Source organism: Rattus rattus, chromosome 4, assembly GCF_011064425.1.
Source record: "Rattus rattus isolate New Zealand chromosome 4, Rrattus_CSIRO_v1, whole genome shotgun sequence".
Classification (NCBI taxonomy): Eukaryota; Metazoa; Chordata; class Mammalia; order Rodentia; family Muridae; genus Rattus; species Rattus rattus.
In genome coordinates, this window is record NC_046157.1 from 33035862 (window position 1) to 33055261 (window position 19400).

Genomic DNA, 19400 nt, shown 5'->3' on the forward strand with positions numbered 1-19400 from the left:
AGGGCTGAGGCTCTTGGGACTGGAGAACACCATCTCGACCAGCTACAGAGTGATGATCTAATGCACAGAATTAAAGTAGGGATTTTGTCCTGTGTCATGTTTTGAAATGAGGTGCCACATTGCCAGCAGTTTTTAAATTGACAGTCAGTGGGCAGCCTTCCGTAATGACCCTAGTTTACATCTTAATCAAGCTGGCTGGGACACATCACTGCTACAGCTCCAGACTGCTTTTACATGCTGCTGACATCCTGTGGTAATCACAGACAAAGGACGTTTATTACCCCCTGTAGCTTAGGACTTTTCTTTGAAGTTACCTCGTGCAGTTGACATTTCTCTTAGGTGTAATCTACGACCTAATATTCAGTAAGTCTGTTCAAAGTTCAGAATTTACACTAGCTAAAAACTCTTTATGGAGCTTTTTGTGTGCATGATAATACAGACTTCGTTAATGTCAGGTATAACCACTCATCTGCTTTATTGGGAACACAATTTTGTGGTATAACTACTTTATACATAACATATGACACCTCTGTGGTACTGTAAAAGGACTTCGCTTAATGTTGTGCCTGGAATTCAGAACCCATGTCCCAGCCATAGACTGTATAAATTACCTTAGTCTATTTTTCTGTTGCTATACTAGAATACATGACGATAGGTTATTTATTCAGATGAGGTTTATTTAATTCACAATTTTGGAAGCTGAGATATCTAAGACCATGGGTAAAGGTCTTCTTTCTGTTGGGATCTTTGTACTGTGCCCTAAAGCATTAGATGACACCACACAGTCAGACAGTTGAGAGGACCACACAGTGAGAGAGACAGACAAAAGTACTTTTATAAAAGATCAGCGCTGGAGATAACCACTAACCAATTAAGCCATTAATGTATGAATATATGGATGGACTTATGATGATCTAGTTTTCTCTTACAGATTCCCATGGGGTTGCACTTTTGTCACCCAATGGACTTTTAGTTTTAACTTGGATTTTTGTGGGGACATTCATACTGTAGCACAAGAGTAGCTTAGTTGATGGCTTGTGTAGGAGTCTATTGTCTTTGTGGCTATATGTAGGGGTTAGTTTTCTCAGATAATCTTCTATTCCTAAACACCTATGAGTATGTTCTCCTTTCTTGTGATCTTCCACCTTCATATCTCCTGCCAGCTATGTCTACCGAGCTGTGAGTTCCAAACTTCATAGAGGGAAGGAATTTGGGGGCAGCCTTGAGCTTATGCTCCTAAACTCCAGCCCCAGTAATCTGAATCCATAGATAAAGGCAAAACCTGGCTGCAGTGGCTTGCCCCCTCACATTCCTGCCTTTCCCCTGTTCTTCTTCTACTACTATTGTTATTATTATTAATATGCATACAAGGTACATATGGAGCAGCCCCAGAAATAGAAGAATGTGTACAGATCATGTAAAGAAATCTGCACAGATGGCACAACAGACCATAGAAGACAAATTGCAGACAGACTTCTAAGAATCCTCAAGTCGAAGCAGTGAAAAGGACACTGATTTTAATCTGCGTCTCCTCTACCATATTCCCCAGACTCTGCAAGCAGCAGGGTCAGCCTTAAAATAGCCTTTTCTTTACTCCTGCTTGTCATGTGACTCTAAGTAGGGAGGGCTAGAGGTGGGGAGAGTGGCTTACTTCAGTTTCTTATCAGAGCTAATTAAATAGAAAGTGAAAAAGGAAACCACACCGTGATAGAGATATGGACTCCGCTGGCAAAGCACAGGGAGGCAGAAGGAAGGATGTTTGTGCAGAAATGAGACAAGAAAAGCCCTTGAAGGGTTTATGCAAAGAGGGTCCTTACAATTAGAGTTGCAGACAGTCCTTTGTCTTCTAAACATAGCCTGACTACTGGGCATGTCGTTGTTAGCCCCTCAAGTGCATGGTTTTATTTACAATTGGATATCATCAACACTGAAGATGATCTTCCATGAAAAGACCTCATCACACGGGGAATGCTCTGCTGCTCATCCTAAACTAAGCAAGAGAAGCTGTGAATGATCCTTCATTCACACAAGAACCATTTATTTAATGAATGAGGTCACTAACTGCGTGGAGATTAAAATATAGAGGTAGTGATAGTAACTGGGATAGGAGGTACAGAAGGAGGGACTCACACAGGCTCTAATACTCTGGAGGTACAGAAGGAGGGACTCACACAGGCTCTAACACTCTGGAGGTACGGAAGTACTTCAGCAGAAGTGAGATTTCCGGGATGCACCCAGAGAGGTCTAAAGGAGCTAGCCAAGACTGAACAAAAATCATATATGCTGTGGTCTAGAGATTAGGTGATGTGAGCCATAGTTGAGAACTGAAAGTAGTTGGCTATCCAAGTTGGAAAGAGAAGAAGCTACAGGGTTAATTTGCCTAGAATAAGAAGATGCTTTGCACTCTGTATTTAACCCTGTTTTCTTTATACTTCAGACTTCAGAAATTAGAACTAGTTCCGTTATGTTTGTCACACACAGGAACTGGAGAAAAGACAGGAGTATAGAAGAAGTAAGCCTGTATCGATCCTGAGAAGGGCTAACGTATAAGGCTGACCAATGGCTGGCTTCTGGTAGTTTCCAACATGGATAGAACCCTTTCGTTTAACTGAAAAGTTGCCTCACTACATCTAGATTATGCAAAGAAAAGGACTGCACTGGTCAGTTTTAATTGCCAGCTTGTCACACTAGAATCACCTGGGAAGTGAGTCTTAATTAGAAACTTTATCTGGTTGGCCTATGTACATGGCATGACATATGCACGTGTGGAGGACTGTCTTGATTGTTAACTGATGGAGGAAGGCTGAGCTCATTGTGGGCAGCACTATTCCCTAGGCAGAGATTCCTGAAGTATATGAGAGAGGAAAAAACTAGATGGGAAGAAGTAAGGATGTATTCGTGCATTATATTCTCACTCAGATCTTGATGTGAAGATTTAAGTCCCTGTGTGACTTCTTGGAAGTGATTAACTGACCTGAAATTACAAGCTCAAAACTCCTATCTTTACGAAGTTGCTTTTTGTCATGTTTTTCACAGTTACATAGAAACAGGAACAATGACTTACAATGAAACCCTCCTGGCACCCTGGAACTTGGACACACAATAAGTAGCAGGTGTGAATGCTACTAGATTCCCAGAAACCCAGATCTTGTGTACTGAGTCTTTCAAGAAATTTCCGTTGGATGGGACACAGGGAATATGTTATTGAGTTTTCATAGCTGAGGATGACACTGCTATGTGGATCTTCATGAAAGGGAAATCTTGTGCTTGGACATTGTCCTACCAAAAGATTCATGTATTGAATCATTGGTTTCCAGCATGAGGCAGTACTACTGGAGGTTGTGGAAGCTTAGGAAGTGAAGCCTAAGGAAGTGGGTCACTGTGATGGAACTTTTGGATGTGTGTCAGCAAAGCCCGACCCTATTGGGCTTTCTGCTGCCTGATCAGGCATGATGTGAAAAGCCACATACTTTTGCCACCATGATGTTCTTTCTAAGTGTGTGGGGCTAAATGACCATGGAGTAAAGTCCCTGCAAATAGGAACCCAAATAAAACCTTCCCCAAGTATTTCCAACAAATATCTAATTATGGCAGTGAATAACTGATAAAAATGAAAAAAAGTAAGAAACTGGCAAATGGGTCCTTCCAGATTCTCCCATTTTCCTCTTTGCATCTATGTGTATCCTCATCACAGACCTGTGATAAATCATAGTCATAAATCCTTCCAGTGGACTGTTTCATAGAAGGAAGGTCTTGATGGCCTATGACAAGCATGCTATATAGGTAAATACCTATAAATATTTTTTGAATTAATAAAGTCAGCATCAAAAGGTAGAAGTATTATCTAGGTTACAGTAACATCTCTAATCCCAGTAATGAGACTGAGGCAAGAGGATTGCCTCATCCTGAGGCGTGGCACACATCTTTAATCCTAGTACTCAAGAGGCAAAGGCGGGGGATCTCTGAAATGGAGGCTAGCCTGGTCTACATAGCAAGTGCCAGGACTACATAGATTTTTCTCTTAGAAATATGTTATCCTGGTCCTCCAAACAAACAGAAATATACTGTCATTATTCATATGGTGTGTATGTATTTGTGTGTGTGTGTGTGTGTGTGTGTGTGTGTGTGTGTGTGTGTGTGTGTGTGAGAGAGAGAGAGAGAGAGAGAGAGAGAGAGAGAGAGAGAGAGACAGAAAGGGAAGAGAGGGGAAGGGGGAGGGGGGAGGTACCTGTGTATAGCAGAACTTGTTAATCACTTTGAATTCTCACCATACTTCTACAATTCATAAACTCTTTTATAAATTATGCTGTTGTTTTGCTGTACTGGGAATTGAACCAAGGGCTTTGTGCATGCTTGGCAAGCACTCTACACCTGATTGAAATCTCCAATCTCTCTGAATAACTCTCGACTTTAACCTTGAAATATCAACAATGTGTCCATTTTGATAAGTGTACAAATAAGGAGTTAGCAGCTTCAGGCCAATTTCAAATCACAGGATCGGAAAGGATTTCAACAGTGGCAGGATTCCTTGGGATGTTAATAAACAAGAATTATTGTTTTTCTTTTCCTGACAAAGTGAACAGATAGTACTTAAATGTCTAACCCATGGGATACTAAAGGAAAACTGCAGTATCATAGTACAATACTGTAATTCAGATAGCATCCCTTGTTGCATTACAAGTGCATTATTAATGACATATATGCATGAATATGCTGTAATGAAGAAACCCATTACTTCATATGCCAACTTAAAAATAAATTAAAAAGTGCATTGATATTTATGGCATAATAGCCACATACTAGGTACTTGGACATAATTTATGTCAGAAAATTGGAACATTTGCTTTGGTTAGAACTCAAATTTATGGGCAGCTAACCAATTCTAAGAAGACACATCAGTCACAGGAAATATGCTTTGCATTAACGGACCCAGTAATTGCTGCAGAGAAACAAAAATATGAAGCAAATAAACAACGTAATCTTCCTGTTCAAACATAACTAAGAGATAGATTGGAGGCTCATGGGAACAAAAGGAATTTCTACTAGCCAGTTGTGAACAGAGAAATGAAATCAGAGAAAAGGAGGGAATTCCTTATCTTTGATCGAGCTTCAGACGGTATCCAAAGGAAATTATATCTTAGCAGCAAACCCTTGGATTACTTAGGGCTTCACCTTCAGTTCCCAGAGTCCCTTAGAGTTCTGCCCTTGGACTGAGTGCCTGCTGAGCAGAGCCCTCAGATAGACCTCAGAGCTCCTTCTCGTCAGGTGTGTCTCCTCCTGCACCAGAGAGAATGGCTCCCTGCTTTCTCTTTTCTCTCAGAGCCTTTCCTTTAGCTTAGAAGCACAGAACGCTGCCTCTTAAGCCTGGCTCAGTCCGGCATTTCTTGTCTATTTGTAGAATATTTACAGCACACAAAGTGGATTTTAATATTCCAGGTCTACTAAGAGGCACAGTGTTCCAGCAACCTCCCAGCACCATGCAGCTTACCACAGTAGTTTTCCTCAGACTGCCGACATTGTTTTGACTCCTTAATTCTGTCTTCTAGTCTGTAGTTTTTTCTTTCATCTTTGTCCTCTTTCACCTGTTATGTTAGAGTATCCTCTCAGCTGACCATAAGTACTTATTCTAATACTTGATATGCATATGGAGTTAAATTTTATATGCCCCTCCAAAGTTCTGAAAGCAAGTAAGAATTTTCCCAATTTTATTTCCCTGCTCACAACTGATTGGTGGAAATTCCTTTGGTTCACACGAGCCCACAATCTATCTCTCTTAGTTATGTTTGGACAGGAAGATTGCATTGTTTATTTGCTTGATTTTTGTTTCTCTGCAGCAATTATTGGGTCTGTTAATGTAAAGTATATTTCCTGTGACTGATGTATCTTCTTAGAATTGGTTAACTGCCAGTAAATTTTAGTTCTGACAAAAGCAAATGTTATCTATGTTTGCCTTCTGTTCAGAGACTTACTGCCATAAATGTGGTAAGATTTGCTTGTGTTTGCAGCATTGTTAGCTCTGGAAAAAGGTTTCTAAGAGTATACAGAAACCTGAAAGAGAATGTCTGCATATGTAGTGCCCAGTTTGTAGAGCTGTTTCGAAAGGAGAAGGAGGTGTGTCCTTATTGGAGGAGGAGTGTCACTAGAGGTGTGGTCTTTGACGTTTGAAAAGCCCAGGCCATTCCTACTTAGCGTGCTCTCTGCTTTCTGTTTGTGGTTTGCTCCAGACAACATGCCATGCTGCCCTGCCTTGATGAACTCTTACCCTACTCAACCTATTCCTTATGTTAGTTGCCTTGATCATACTGTTGCCTCAGCAACAGAAAAATACCTTTCTTCTTACATAGAATGGTACCTTCTATGCTGTAACCTTTCACATTCTCTATTTCAGATTTCCAGAGAGACGGTCATTCAGAGCCTACACAGCTGTTCTGTATTTTGAACCCCGGATGAGAATATTTATTCAGGCCAAAAGAGTTCAAACAAAGCACCTATGTTATTCCCTCTACAAACCCAGGTAACATGTTTCCTTTATTTCCTTGGTATTTTTTACATGTAAAACTGATATAACTCCTCAGATTGTCAAGAAGAAGGCATTGACTGAGGTTAAGAGTTTCATTTTGCTCTCGGGAAAGACTGAACACTTCAGGGAACATGTGACATTTGAATAAGACCCTTAGTAGGAATTGGCAGTTCGCTTTCATGCTTTGGTTGTGATTGTTTTCGTGCAGAGAACATGACTGGAGGTGTTTGTAGTTTATATAGTATGTTAGAACTATTAAGCTCCATATGATCTTGTTATATGCAGTAATGGTCTTCAGGATGAGAGTATAAGAAAGTGATTCCATAGGATTTTTACCACTTAATGGTGACACAAGTGTCTTAGTGTTGTAAGTACACTGTGGCTTATGACTGACTTCTCAGATTATAATATAGTATCCCTATCATTAAGCAAAGCATGGCTTACGGTTGGGCATGGTATGCATATAGAATGAGCAGATGTGTAAGACACCTGATACACTTATACTTTACTATATATATTTTTATTTCCTTTTAAACATTATTTTTATTTTCTCATTTTATGTCTGGGTAGTAATATGATTTCATTGATTTCGTAAATATCAAACAGTTTTTCCTTTTCATTGGTCCCAATCTTGTAGGAGGTAATACTAATCTTCTGGATCAGTCAGCTAGTCTTTTCAACTTATTTTTTTAGTGAATTTGGCTAAGAAAAATGTCCAAAATATTGGAAAATGGATTCCTTTCTATTCTCTGAAGAAATTTTAGTAAGCTGAGTTTTACAACCTAAAACTCCTATTGTCGAAGATTGCTGTTTCCATGCTAGTATGCTTGCATTCACCTTCTGAAGTGACGTTCTTAGCTCTATGCTGTCAGGAGCAGGCATTGTGTCAATGTCCATATGTGTGTGGGTTGGTGTCGCTAGCTTTTTCCTACATTATGCTCTTTTCAGTATTTTCAGTAGTAACTTGGATTAAAAAGCCAAATGTGAACTTTTTTTTTCAATTCATATTTGACCCTGGAATATATCTCCTAAGTAGTACTAAAAACCAAGGTGTGAAAAGAGTTGAATTCATTAAACAAATATGATGTGGACAAGTGACAGATCAACCTTTATACTTTTTAAAATAATGTATTTATTTTTATCTTCTATACATTGGTGTTTTGCCTGCATGTATATCTGTGAGAGAGTCTTGGGTCCCCTGTAATGGAGTTATAGACACTTGTGAGCTGCAATATGGGTGCTGGGAACTGAACCCATGTCCTCAGTACTCTTAATCACTGAGCCATTTATTTCTTCAATCCCAGTCTTTAGATTTTTAAAACTCTATTACAGAAGCATAGGTCTGATAAGTGGTTTACATGAAAAGGTACATAGGTGTCGTAATTGAGCCAGAATGTTGATTTTACCACATACTGTAATGTGGCTACTAAATGTGGTTATGCAACTAGATAGTCACAGCACCAGTCGACCATGTCTACAGGGAGAAATCCAGAATCAGATCCTTTTGGATGGACACATGCTACTGAGATAATATCAATTTCATAGGAAATCACCGTTTGCCAAAAGACCATTGAGAGACCCGAGGCTTATCCCAATGAGTGAAGAACACTCTGGGAGAAACATGAAAGGCTGCCGTGTGGTTGATAGAATTCTGGGAGGTAGACCTTGGATGGCTGAGCAGAAGATAGAGCTAGGCCTGCACGACACAGTTAGCTGCTTTCACAGTGAAGAGACACATAACTGACCTTTCCCCATTGCTGCTTTATATAATGATATTCAGAGAACCAAGTTGAGGGAGCCATTACAGCTGCTTTGGCAATCATCTTGCATTTTAGGTGTGGCCAGAGATAGGTAAATGTTAGAAATTCCCTAGCCACTAAGAGGGGAGACCTGATGCAGGCAGGGACAGAAAACTAAGAGCTAGAGGGAGTCCCTTTTCTCTTCTCCTGTGGATTCATGGAGGATCTTTTCCTTCAAGATTTTATTAGCAGGGAGTCTCTGCGTGCGCGTGTGTTAGGAGCATGTAGAGGAATTTTAATCCAGCAACATGGCTGCTCTGATCACATCTAAAGACCTAGGTCTCTGTGATCTGATTAGAATGCAGACGTCCCTTAGTACACACCTTTAAACCTGAATAATTGAGGAACAGATAAAGTGACCAATCAGAGAAAAATTCAACAGCACAAGTCAGAGAAATGATCCGCTCAACTCTCAGAAGAAAAGCTATTAAAGAGCACCACAGGGAGAGAATTCAGTTTGTCAGTGAGTTGGGAGTTGAGTTCATTTCAACCAGTCAGTACAGGAGGCAGTGTAATGGAGTTGAGTTCAGTTCCATTTAGTTCATGTAGCTGAGGCAGTTGAAGCCAGAGAGTGAGAAGGAGCCAGATGATGAGAACAAATTGTCAGAGTTAGTTTGAGGTCAAGCAGAGCAATTTAGTGAGAAGCCAGAAAAGTCAGATTGAATCAGTCAGCTTGTAGAGGATTTGGGCCAAAAAACCTGAAGCAAATCAGCCAGCCAGAGCTCTAAAGGAACTAGAAAGTGTGAGCATATTTAGCAGTAAACCTCTGAGCTGACATTTACATCAGGTGAATAAAAGTTATATTTACAGAGGGGAGGCACATAAAAGTATCAGGGAGGTGGCAGCTTCCATTTCTGGAATGGAGATTTGAACAATTTTTTTCAGTTACAAGGTTGGACAGATTCACTACATTCAACTTTTAGAAATGATCACACAAAGTATATTTAAATTGTCACAAAATTCTGAAGTTGCAGCCGTAGACTGGGATGCTGGTTGTCTGGGGTCAAGTTCTATCATTCAGTTGTCAGTTTATTATTTGAAATTAAGCACTAATGCAGAATTGGCACCTCTAGTGCCACCTTCACTCCCTACAAAAATGCTTCAATAGCTTATTCCCCATCCTTTGAAAAATGACTTCATTGTTTAAACAATTTCCTCTTAATTTCATTTTGATCCAAAAATATGATTAGACCTAAGATGAATGATTCAAACCAGATAAAATATATGATTAGAACCTGATTTTTTTAAAAAGCAAATGATAATTTCAGTATATGGTCACCAATAATTGTATGCCTTCAAGGCTTTTGTTTGCTCTTCTCTGAGTATAGTAGAGACTAATTTTTACTACACCGAGGTCTACACCAAGGTTATGATTTGAATGAGCAATAGTCAGTGTAAAAGAGAATCAAGGGAACAAACTTATTATAATGTCACCTTGGATTTTAGAAGTGTTTCTTCTCTGTAGTCAATCTTCTCTCAAATTGGACATTGAACTTAGTAACAGCAACTACAAAACTAGGCCTGAGAATGAAATGCCCACCAAACCATTGCAGTGAGAGAATCCAGGATGCCATTTGGCTTTGCTATTGTGGATTTGGCTTCTGTTTTGTTTGTTTGTGTGGTTGGTTGGTTTTTGTGCTCTAGAGAGATTCCATGTCCTTAGATATTCTAAGTGAGCATTCTCCCACTGAGCCCTTCCATCTAGTCGGTCTTAGTTAGGATTCCTATTGATATGATTAAACACTATTGTTGCAGTAAATATTAAAAATACCTTAACCTTTTATCCCGAACTAGCACCGGCACCCACAGGGCCACAAGGCACTATGGGGTACTTTTATTTTAGTGGCTCCATGCTGCCTGCAAGTATTCTCAGACCCATGCGATCTTCGAGTATTTCCAGTATTTCTTTGCCACTCTGGTCTCTAGAGTTAGTTCTGGTGCCCGTGGGGCCATATGAAACTAACCATAATTTGTCTCTGTTTAGTATCTCTCCTGGGGGCTCTCTACTAGCCACAAACTCTCTGGTTCCAGCTACTATGTAAAATCAAGACTCAACAAATTACAACCCAACAATCGGATTTATATGTTAAATTCTCAATCCACAATACATCCACACAATAAAATCACAACCAATTGATAAGGATATAAACCGCCCATCTAGATAAGGTAAATTTTCCTATAGAAATCCATCCCTTGAGAAATATTCATAACAACCTGAATCTGTGTAGAGATGCATGATGATAGGTCATTTATATCTGCCTCCACGTTGCTTCTCTGCTCCTTTCTCTTCTCTCCCACCTTACAAAAGCTTTGTCCCCACCTTATATGTTTTTACTGTCCAATCATAGCCTTGACCTAATTTGTGCCAGCCCTCACCTGCATATAGACATCAGCCTACACACTATGGCCAAAAGCAAATTTGAGAAGATAGGGATTGTTTCATTTATACATCCAGGTAGCCATACATCACTGAGGGAAGTCAGGGCTGGAGCTCACTGCAAGAACCTGAAGGCAGGAATTGAAGCAGAGGTCATGGAGGAGTGCTGCTTACTGGCTTGCTCCCCATGGTTTACTCAGCCTACTTTCTCACAGCACCCAAGTTACCAGCCCAAGGGTGACATCACCCCCTGAGGGCTGGACCCTCCCACATAAGCCACTAATTAAGAAAATGCCTATAAGGCCAGTCTTCAGCCCAATCTTCTGGAGGTATTTTGTCATTAAGGTTCCTCCCTCTCAGATGACTACCTTGTGTCAAAGTGACCAAAGCTAGCAAGCACAGAGTCCAAACATTTAATTACTATACAAATAATTGTTTTTCCATGTTAGCCACCCATCAGATTTTGTAAGTTTTTCACATTATGACAAGAAAAGTAATTCATTCTCAATCCACAATATATTTCTTCTCTAAAACTAGAGGGATTAGACAGTAAGAACACATTAAGAACTGACATTGTTTTAAGTTCTTTAGTGTGTTAAAAATTTTACTTCCTGTAACAACCCTGTGAGATTGGTAACACTGTTGTCACCCAACTACAGATAGTGAAACAGAATTTCTGCCAATATGATTGGCTCAAACTTATATTACTTTAGAGGGAACATATTAGCCTGAACCCAGGCAGAAAGACTCTGAGAATTCCAATTTGTCTTCATTTGTTCATGAAGCTGTTGTGACTTGTATAATATATTCTGCATCTGTTAAGATAATGGAGAAGTGTCATCAATAAACTAAATGGACCCTAGCTACCAACCATTTAACTGATGTGTGACCTGTTCATATAGAAACCCATGAAATATTTGTACTATTGTTTCCATTCTTTAAAGTTACCACATTTGGCTGGAGAGATGGCTTAGTGGGTAAGAGCTCTTGCTCTTATTCCGAAGAACCTGAGTTCAGCTCCTACCACCCATGTTTGGAGGCTCACGACTGCCTGCTAACTCTAAGTTCAGGGGATCTTATACCCTCCTTGGCCTTTTCGGGCACTCCAGAAGTGTGACAAATACATAGACACGTACACATAAATAAAAATAAAGACAAAACCAAACCTTTACAAAACTTTTTAAATGTCAGAAAATATAAAGGCATTTTTAGATCAATCCACAATTTAAAGGCTATTGCAAATGGATTGCCAGGCTGCTTCTGTATGTCTATGTAGAAAGCGTGTTAGTACATTTGCATATTTCCTTTAGTTTAAAAGGCATCAAAAAATGATGAGTCAGGTGTGAGGCTGTCTCAGAAGTCAGTGGCTCAGTTTGGCCCATGGGCTGTAGTTTGCCGGCCCTGTTGTGCACTTCTTTAGTGCAGATTTATACACTGCTTTTCATGCATCATAGGAAAGCTTGACCTCCAGCAAATGATCTCTGTGCTTTGGGTATGTTTAATTAATAGTGATTTTATTAGTCAGGATTCTCTAGAGAAACAGAACTTGTGACAGAGTCAGGGACTTTGATATAGGGATTCATCACATGATTGTGGAATTCAGGACCATCTACCAGCTGCAGTGTGGAAACTGGCCGCCCAGCAACACGAGTAATATAGTTCAGCTTGAAACCAAAGGCCTGGTAACCAAGGCAGTAGACAGCCCAACTTTTATTCTGAGTCCAGCGGCTCAAGGACCTGGGCAGGGAAAGAGTAGGAAACACACAGCACATGCAGGCCCACAATCTGAAGTTCTGATGTTTCAAGACAAGAGTTGAGTGCCTCAGCTCAAGCAGAGCTTGAATTGGCCTGCCTTTGTTTTATGCTTCTACTACCCTTGAGGGGACACACTGATGAGAAAGGATTGTCTTTGCTCATCTATATCTGCAAATGCTCATCTCCTCCAGGAACACATTGACAGACACACTTGGAAGTAACATTTTACCAGCTCTCTGGTCATAACCCAGTTATGTTGACACATAGAATTAACTGTCCTGTGCCTTTCTCAATGAGATTTGAGTGACTGATGGGCTCCTGATTCGTTAGGACTGTGAGGTAAAAGCACAGAGTGAGGGTTGTTGTGATTTGGGTTTTCCCCAGCCTAATATTGTAGAATGTTCCTTTCCATGATGATTTAAGACAAAATTTAAGAGTCAGGTTCCAAGGATCCTCTAAACCTGCCTGTTACTTTAACTACATCAGAGTGACATATTCCACAAATCTTTTCCTCTTCAAGTTTTGTTTTTATTAGCATATATTATTTGTAATGATATGGGTTTTATTATAACATCTTCGTACATGAACATGTATTTCATCCATGTTCTCCTCCACTAATCCCTTCCATCTTCCCAAGAACCCCCTCTTTCTACCACTGTGCATGCATGCATGCATGTGTGTGTGTGTGTGTGTGTGTGTGTGTGTGTGTGTGTGTGTGTGTGTGTGTATGTGTGTGAATTTCAGTAGGTTTATTTACAGGACCCTGGGTGGGAACTACTTGTTTATACCAAATTATGGAGAAGTCTTTCTTGTCCTGCTTTGCTCTTGCTGTGGTAAATACCATGACCATAAGCAACTTGGGGAAGAAAGGCTTTATTTTATTTTATATTTCCAGTTTTCAGTGAAAGGAAATCAGTGCAGGAACCTGAAGCAGGGGCCATGGAGGATGGCTGGTTATTATCAAAAAGCAGGCTGAGCAAGCTAATAAACAGCTAACCAGCTTGCTCCTCTGTCAGCTGTATATTGTGTATACATCCTCAAAAACGGGTGAGTCCCCTTGACGGGATGCTGATGGGTCTGATCTTGCACAGATCTAAGCATTGAACCACAGCTTCTGTGCATCCAAGAGTACAGCTTCTGTGTCATGTCCAGAAGTTGGTGTGCACACTTTCTTCCTCCTCCTGCTCTTACGCTCTTTCTGATTCTTTTTTTTTTTCTGTAATGTTCTCCAACTCTTGGAGGTAGTCTGGGCCACTTAGAGCTTGTCATTCAAAGTTATTTATTCTCTGTTCTTTGACAGGATACAAGTTTCTATAGTCTCTGCTGACCACTGCAGAAAAGGTTGTCTGGCCAAAGCACAGAGTAGAACGATTCTGTGAGCATAAACATGGCTGTTGGAGAAGGCAGTTTGACAGGCACATCCTGTCCAGTTAGCAAAATAAGAGCAGCATCTTCCTCACTAGGGGCTTTGACTGCCCCCAGAGCTCTATGCTTTTGGACAGGTTTGTGGTTCCAGATGTGCATCCCGTCCCATAGAACAGCCATCAAGTCCAGTAAGAAAGCAGTTAGTTACCCCCAGAACAGACCTGCCACTGTTGCACAAGTGGGCCCATCTTCCCGGGCTGGAGTCCACAGCTGGCCTGTTGATGTTAATTCTTCCCAGAAGCCTGCTTAGCACCTTCCAGGCTAGGGAAGGCTAGCCAGCCGAGAGGAAACTTCAAGCACAGCTCTAGCTTGCTTTCTCCTTGTCCTGGGACTAAATCATGTGTCATCTTTAGGGCCTTAATAACCACTTGTTCTTGTGGGAAAGCAATAGGCGTGATGGTCTATATCCTTTTGAGAGCTTCTGGAGCCTCTTAATCCACAGCTCTTGGAAACATGTCCCCTCCATCTTACCCCTGATTTGTTTTCCTTGAGTTCATAGATACATAGACACACATAATTCTTTTTCCTTGATTATTCTAGAAACTGTTAGCTGTCACTAAAACAATGGGCCTTAAAAATAGGCTACTTCATCAATGCAGTAGAAAGTGGGGCTTTTAGTAGGTCAAAATGACTTTTTATGTGTTTTTCTGAGCATTTCAGGCAGAGATAATTGCTTGGGGACTGGGAGTAGCCATTTATACAGTGTCAATGATGATCTGAGTGAGAGAGCTATGTATATTAACTGGAAACTTTGACAATGGAGCACTTGGGCGATCTTGTATCCCTTTTTGAGAGTTCTCCTGTTTGCACGTGTAAGTGAACACTTGTGTGGGAAGAGATTTTAATCTCACTCTTGACTCCTTATTTCCTGACTGAATTTTCATGAAGGAAAATTACCGTGTATTAAAAGGCAAGTGATTTTTTTCATAGGTATGAAGTCTGCTAATGTATCGGCTAGATGGAACTCACTAAGTGAATCTTTCTTTCTTAACAATTGCATATTTCTGGAGTACACAGTCATACTGAAGAATATTCTCTTCTTAATGCTCTTTAAAATGATAATTTGACTTGATTATGTTCTTTTCTTCTTCCCAGAAAGTACCAATATACTACGTCTTCTTTCAAAGGGAAGTTTAAAACTGAAGTTAAAAAGGCAGAAGAAGCAGTCAAGATGGGTATGTAGGTTTCTACATCCAAATCATTATGGTTCATCCACTTAGCAAATGCTAGTCAAGCACTTATTCTCAGTAAAACACTGCTCTAGGCATTGAGGGTACTGTCACTGTTGGGCAAATGCACCTCTAGTCTCTGGAACTTAAAAGTGCACTGTATATCTCTGGTTTAATAATGATATAATTTAGTATCTTTTTTACATTTACCCACCTCATTCGTGTGTGAGAGAGAAAGAGAGAGAGAGAGAGAGAGAGTGTGTGTGTGTGTGTGTGTGTGTGTGTGTGTCTGTGTGTGTGTCTGTGTGTCTGTGTGTCTGTGTGTTGGTCAACAAACACTTGCAGGAATCAGTTCTTTCCTTTTATGATGTAGGTTCTGGGCTCTCAGGTCATCTAGCTTGGTGGCATGTAGGTGCCTGCTAGCGTGCTATCTCACTGACTATAATTTAGTATCTTAAGTGTGATCCCTGTACTAGACAGAGTTACTATTGCTGTGATAAGGCACAGAAAGCAACCATGGGAGTAAAGAGTTTGACTTATTCACTTTCTGTATAACAGTTCTTCATTGAAATGCAGTGAGGACAGGAGCTCAAGCAGGGCAGAAACCTGGAGGCAGAAGCTAGTGCAGAATCCATGGAGGGGTTCTATTTATTGGCTTGCTCCTGGTGACTTACTCAGCCTGCTTTTTTATAGAACCCAGGATGACCAACCCTCTCACACCAACCACAAATTTATAAAATATATAAATGCCCTGGAGACATTTTCTCAATTGAGCTTTCTCACTCTTGGATAACTATAGCTTGTGCCAAGTTGACATAACGCTAGCCAGCAAAATCCTCCAACATATTAAGAATTAATTGATATGTTAGAAACCCTGGATGTTATGATGCTGTGTTAGCTCATGTTAATGATGAACATTGCCTTCATTATGGGAAGTATTTTCTTTCCATTTGAACTTGGCAGGTTAGCCAGCAAGCTTTCTGGATCTATGTGCCTATACCCCACAGTGCATATATACACACATGCAGCCTTGCCACACTTTTTATGTTGGTGAGTGGATTTTAAACTCAGCTCCTCATGGTTGCCAAGTGGGCACTCTTACCCACAGTGACATCTTCCACCTGCCTCAACTAGAAGAGTTGAAATGAGTGATCTCTTTGAGGAACAGGTGATTTTCAGATTGTGGTCTCTGGGCCAGCCTCAGTGGTCATGGCTACAAGCATAGGAAACATGTGCTTAGAAATGGCTTGGAAGAATCTGTGTCTTATGTAACGTTTGTGCTTCTGCTCCCAGCCGAACTACTGTTTAAAGAGGTGCAAGCCAAAGTAAACCAGCCTGACAGAATTGTGTTGTCTTCTGCCAAGGTATGATGGGCAAAAAGTCATCTTCAGTGGCGAGCAAGGCCCTGTGCTTTTTTCCTGAACACAGTTGTCTCTGATCATGTACTCCAGATGAGCTCAAAAGATATCGGTGGTTTTAGCACAGGTAAACAGATGGTGTGAGTGCAGAGAGGGGAAAAGAGGCCAAATGAGAAGGGGGAAGGCTGAGACATAGCAAAGATGAGCAGGAACTGGGATGAATTTGGAGCAGGGTGAAAGAGCTTTACAGTCAATTTCTTTAAAACGAAAAGGAAAGCACTACAAGAAAAAGAGAAAATAATGAAAAAAAATAGCAGAAAAATATCTGGCTTATGAAGCATCCTCAAAAATATCTATTCAAATTATAGCTCTCCATGGACTCAGATAAATGGGGAAAGCAAGAAGAGGGCTAATAAGCAATCCTTCTTCCCAGCACTAGGAATCATAGACCATAATTATGAATATTAATCACAACACTTCCAGCTTACAAAGCTCTTTTCTTGTGAGTTGGTTCGCACAGTTCATAAACAACCTCTGTAATCCTTGTAATATGCCCACGAGGAAGGCACGTTTATAAAGAACTATAATTATTAATTATAGCATTCTGCAGCTAACCAAAAAAGAAATAACTGCAAGATACACACTGTAAATCTGCTGTTACCAAAACCGTGGCATAACACTTCCACCATGGTGATTCATGAAGCACTGCATCAACTTGCTTGTGTGCAGAGATGAACAGGAATGAGGAGAGGAATTGCCTTCTCTATTACATCTGCTGCAGGTTAAATACATAAGTCTTAGCAGGGATTTGGCCATAACTCTGAGAGTCAGAGACCCAGGTCCAGTCTACAGGTCACACAGACGGGACAAAATCAGAGAGGAGGATGTCTTAATACCCCAAGCAAAGCAAAATCATGGCTTTCTCAAGATTCTCATATTCTTGCTGCCATCTTAAAGAAAAAAGTAAATCTATCTTATTTTTAATGTTTTTGATGATTTAAGCTTTTTAATTGAGATTATCAATGCCCTGTGCCTACTCTCACGGCTCAGGGTGTAATTTCTCATCTCTGTGCCTTTGCTCTGGTCTGAGTGCTCTGTCAGGAAAGGTGAGCTGTCTTTGGCCCGCTTGCTTTGTATCTCTGAAGTGTTGTGGCTACTTTAATGCAGAGAAGACTGCAAAGTGGAATGACCTGAACTTTCGAACTCTTACATGCTTTCAGGAAACTTAATGTGATTCTTTTTGAACTCTACCTCTCCCCTTTTAACTTAAAAGACAGTGAAAGTGGTGCTCTATTAAGGATGAAGCCACCAAGAGTGGCACCATCAAGAGATGTTAACAGTCATATGTGATGGGTGAAGCTCTTTCAATGTCTATTCTTTAAAAAAAACCTTTTTATTAGTCTATGCCATATAAACTAATGAATCTAGTATAACATTTGCATACATGCATAGAACACAATTTGATTACATTAACTACATTATCCTCTCCTGTCCCCCTCTGACTCCTTTTGACATTTTTTTCTTGCCGAATACTCTATAAAAGTCTATTATTATCTATGAGAAGAATAATAATGGATACTTTCTCTTCTGCCTAATTAGAGGGAATGAAAACATACTAAAGTTGGGGGTGGTGACAAATCAGTGCATCTGATTAAAAGAAAGTCAGGTTGGGGGCTAGCTTTAGAGCACTCAGAAAAGAAAAAGCCTGAGGAATCTATAACATTTGGGAAGTTTCAGTCCAGAACTTGATATGAAGGGAACATACTGAAAGGAATACTAACAAAAGTTTTTACTGAAATATACTTCAGTGACTACAGAATTCAGGATTCCTGTTTTCCCAAACAAAAGTCAGAGTCTATATGCATTGAATAAGTCACTCAACTTTTCATGTAGTTTGTGCCAAAATCCTTCAGTCGTATAGGGAGTAAAATGAAGGCAGAGAGGGCATCTTAGAATGTGCAAAAAGAGAATGGTAGATTTGGACTTAGGGTATATTCTGGAAACACTGGAACGAAAGCTATTACTGTGTGCCCGTTGAGTTCCCACCATTCGACACTGCATTAGACACCATGAACTGTCTCTGCTGCCCCAGAACCTTCTGATGACAGGTATCAGCTCAGCTGGCATCAAGTCAATGTCCTTCTGTTTCCTCTCAACCAAATATCTTTCTCCAGGATGTAATACAGAAAGCTCTGGAAGATGTGGAAACAAAGCATAAAGATCTTCGCCAAAAACAGAGGTAAGGCTTAATTAATTAAGGCTTTCTGTTTGTGAAGAACCCCATGCTGTGTCAAGGTCTTATTTCTAAGTGGGTAGATTTTATGGTAGTTATGATGACAATTTCTCTTTATTAGCATGTGATATATTGGTACATCTTAATGTGATGAAGCTTTCCCAACCAAGACTCACATTGTAAAACATGGACGACATTTTTATCGATGTGTACATTTGTGTCTGTCTAATGTTGAAGACAAGCCAGAAGCTCTCTGAGAATTTTAGATTTTATGAAGATGTCTATGTGAAGAGACCCAAGCAGGAGAGCCTATGATAGCTTCACTATCCTTGTCATTTGTTCTTTACTCTGGAGCTTAAAATTTAAAATAAGAGTTAATGTTTGAAGGGATATGTCACTTACATGTATTAAAATAAAAATGGCAAGGCTATCTTACAAAAAAATATTTGTTTGTAAGTTTGACTTCTTCACCCTCTCAGATGCTGAGTAAGTTAAATTAAAAAAAATTACTGTTGCATAGACCAACTCAGACTTTGAGGACTGACATCTTTGAGAAATTTCTTTTCAGGGAACGGTGGTTAGATCTCAGCATCATTTTGATGATATATTTATAACTTTAAACACAAGCCTAAAATGTTAATTACGCAGATGCCAAAATAATATTAAAATATTACTACATTTTCCAAAATTATTTAAATTTCATGGAAATTTTTATAAGATTTCTGTTTTATAATTAAAATGATTACATTTATTTAACAAGAACA

At 39.9% G+C, this 19400-nt stretch overlaps 1 protein-coding gene across 1 annotated transcript in view; it reads left to right on the forward strand.

The window, feature by feature from the left end:
- Morc1 (MORC family CW-type zinc finger 1) overlaps positions 1-19400 on the forward strand; it is a 173457-nt gene that overhangs the window by 44458 nt on the left and 109599 nt on the right. Inside the window, exons 9-12 of the mRNA XM_032899303.1 lie at positions 6389-6514; positions 14972-15051; positions 16339-16409; positions 18578-18642. Coding sequence (XP_032755194.1) covers positions 6389-6514; positions 14972-15051; positions 16339-16409; positions 18578-18642 — 342 coding nt within the window. The remainder of the gene's footprint in view (positions 1-6388; positions 6515-14971; positions 15052-16338; positions 16410-18577; positions 18643-19400) is intronic.